We start from the raw sequence: 3,242 nt of genomic DNA, 5'->3' as shown, positions 1-3,242 counted from the left end.
ATGTCTATTAAATCTCCAACCGCTCATTCTTCTAAAATCTTCATTTTTACTCTATTTTGAATATTTCGGATCCATATTTGAAAAAAAAAATCAGTTTATCGTATTCTCAGACTTTATGTATCTCGCAAATACTTCCTTTACATTGTTTTATCTTATTTAAATCTCCATCCACTTTTTTCCAAAAATCTTCCCCCACCCCCCAAAAAAAAAGAAATCCTGTTTTACTCTTATTTTGATCTTTTTCTGATCTATATTTGGAAAAATCTGATTATCGTATTCCCAGCTTTTATGTATCTTGCAAATACTTCGTTTACAATGTTTTTTTTTTTTTTTTTTTTTTTGTTATTATTAAATCCCCACCCTTTCTTCGCTCAAAAATCTGAATTTTTACTCTATTTTGAATTTTTCTGATCTATATTTGGAAAAATCAATTTTTCGTATTCCCAGCCTTTATGTATCTCGCAAATACTTCCTTTACATTACTTAATCTTTATTAAGTCTCCACCTACTCTTCCCTCAAAAATCCTGTTTTAATTTTTTTTTCCGATCTATATTGGAAAACAACCAATTTATCGAATTCACAGCTTTTATGTATCTTGCAAATACTTCCTTTACAATGTTTTATCTTAATTAAATCTCTTCCCACTTTTTTCCAAAAATCTTTCCCCCCCCCCCCTAAAAAAAAATCCTGTTTTACTCTTATTTTAATCTTTATCTGATCCATATTTGGAAAAATCAGTTTATCGAGTTCCCAGCTTTTATGTATCTTGCAAATACTTCGTTTACAATGTTTTTTTTTATTATTATTAAATCCCCACCCCGCTCTTCCCTCAAAAATTCTGATTTTCACTCTATTTTGAATTTTTCTGATCTATATTTGGAAAAATCAATTTATCGTATTCCCACCCTTTATGCATCTCGCAAATACATCCTTTACATTGCCTCATCCTTATTAAATCTCCACCCACTCTTCCTTCCAAGAAACTTCGAACGCGTATAAATGAAAAGGTAAAAAGGAAACGGCCACTACAAATTGCGTCACTCTTCAGCCTTTTCCTTCGATCGTGAAAACTTCATTTTCCCCCGTTACGAGCTGACCCCTTATTCCCGTTCATATCTTCCTGGAACAAAAAGAAAAAGTTAAGAACTTTCAAAAGTGAATTGTGTCATTTCAACCGCCTACTCAAGTTCCTCATCCGCCCAATACAAGTTAAGGTCTTTCCTTCCTCCTCCTTCTTCTATTCCTTTTCTTCCACTTTCTTCCTCTTCTTCTTCCTCCTCCTTCTTCCTCCTCTCTCTCTCTCTCTTTTCTCTCATTCCTCCTCTCACTCTTCTTCCTCCTCTTCCTCTTCCTCCTCTCCCGCTTATTTCTCCTCTCCCTCTTCTTCCTCCTCTCCCTCTTCTTCGTTCTCACCCTCTTCTTCCTCCTCTCCCTCTTCTCCCTCTTCTCCCTCTTTGTTCTCTTATTCCTCCTCTCCCTTTTCTTTCTCCTCTCCCTCTTCTTTCTCCTCTCCCTTTTCTTTCTCCTCTCCCTCTTCTTTCTCCTCTCCCTCTTCTTCGTTCTCACCCTCTTCTTCCTCCTCTCCCTCTTCTTCCTCTTCTCCCCCTTCCCCCTCTTTGTTCTCTTATTCCTCCTCTCCCTTTTCTTTCGCCTCTCCCTCTTCTTCGCTCTCACCCTCTTCTTCTTCCTCTCCCTCTTCTTCCTCCTCTCCCTCTCTACCCCCTTTTCCTCTTTTTCAAAATAACCTCTCATCACATTTTATCCTTGCTCTCCTTTCGTGTTCCAGTTGGCCACGTGTTCTAGCGGTCGCTTCTTCATTGTGTGTTTTTAAATAGAATAAAATGTGCAAGTGGAAGTGTATGATGAGGTTAAACCTTGCATATGTGCTCTAATGGCAATCAAAGGTAAAGAGGTAAAGGTGTCCAGCTTCATCAGGGTAAATGCTCACCAGAACGTCAGCTGGCCAAGCCCAACCCCTCCTGTAGTGTCCAACTACAGCAGTGGCCTCCCCAGTAAACAGCTTAAACTCACGGTCCCGGGCTGGGATCGATCTGATGCCATGCGAGTTCTAGGCTAAGACGTTATCACAATATATATATATATATATATATATATATATATATATATATATATATATATATATGTGTGTGTGTGTGTGTGTGTGTGTGTGTGTGTGTGTGTGTGATTGGGGCCTTCATTTCTTCTTTCTTGCTATCGAACCTCTTCTAAGTTTTTATTCATAGTGCAGCTACTGGTTTTATTTCTAAATAACACTTAAATCTCGTTTTTATGGGAACGTTCCATAAATTTGTAAAATTGTAACCTATTTGATCTTTATTTTCAATATGTAATACACCAACACATTAAATTCTATAAAACTAAGACGAATACAGATAAAGAAAATCTGGAGATTTTATATGCCCGTGGTGGAGATTAATTTTCCCATGTTATAGAGCTTTTTATCACCAATTTTTATTTCTTTTTCCTCTCTGCTACATCCTCGTCATCTTTATTTTCTCGTTCATTCTCCATACCTCGCTTCGGTTTACCTCCCCCCCCCCCCCTACCAGGTCCTATACAAGATGGGTCCTATAGTCGATTAGGGTCTACAGTCCCAAGACCCAATCTTGTCGTGAAAATTTTTGTTAGGCCCTCTTGAAATAGTCTCCCTCCTCCCTCACGCCCCCTCTCTCTCCTGTGGGATCCTGGTCCTTTTCAACCCCCTTTTATAAAGCTCCCTTCTTTCCCTCTTTGAATCTCACTGCTGGTCCCCCCTCCCCCACCAAGACCCCAGTTGATGGTGTTGATGATGTTGACGGTCCTGTGTGTTTGAAGAGAAGGTCCTCCCTCTTCTCTTCCTTCTTCCCTGTATCTTTTCCATATTTAGTCGACTGTCTCTGTCCTTTTACTAACGCTCTCTCTCTCTCTCTCTCCTCTCTCTCTCTCTCTCTCTCTCTCTCTCTCTCTCTCTCTCCTTGTTTTTGGCTCAATAAGAATTGGATATCAATGGATTTATACCTTACTTTGTCAACTTGCTGAATAAGTGAATAAATCTCTCTCTCTCTCTCTCTCTCTCTCTCCTCTCTCTCTCTCCTCATCTCTCTCTCTCTCTCTCTCTCTCTCCTCTCTCTCCTTGTTTTTGGGTCAATAACAATTGGATATCAATGGATTTATGCCTTATTTTGTCAACTTGCTGAATAAGTGAATGAACATCTCTCTCTCCTCTCTCTCTCTCTCTCTC

General features: G+C 39.0%; 1 protein-coding gene across 1 annotated transcript; it reads right to left on the bottom strand.

Annotated features, from left to right (window-relative positions):
• Nucleotides 1-1,073: 1,073 nt before the first annotated feature.
• LOC137643341 (uncharacterized) lies at nt 1,074-1,753 on the bottom strand. The gene is made up of 2 exons (XM_068376175.1): nt 1,415-1,753; nt 1,074-1,121 (listed from the first exon to the last, which is right to left on the bottom strand). The coding sequence occupies exons 1-2, from the start codon at nt 1,751-1,753 to the stop codon at nt 1,074-1,076; spliced, it is 387 nt and encodes a 128-aa protein (XP_068232276.1).
• Nucleotides 1,754-3,242: the final 1,489 nt, after the last annotated feature.

This window comes from Palaemon carinicauda, chromosome 6 (assembly GCF_036898095.1).
Source record: "Palaemon carinicauda isolate YSFRI2023 chromosome 6, ASM3689809v2, whole genome shotgun sequence".
In the NCBI taxonomy this organism is placed as follows: Eukaryota; Metazoa; Arthropoda; class Malacostraca; order Decapoda; family Palaemonidae; genus Palaemon; species Palaemon carinicauda.
The sequence above is the reverse complement of the archived record's forward strand: the minus strand, read 5'-3'. Positions and strand labels throughout refer to the sequence as shown.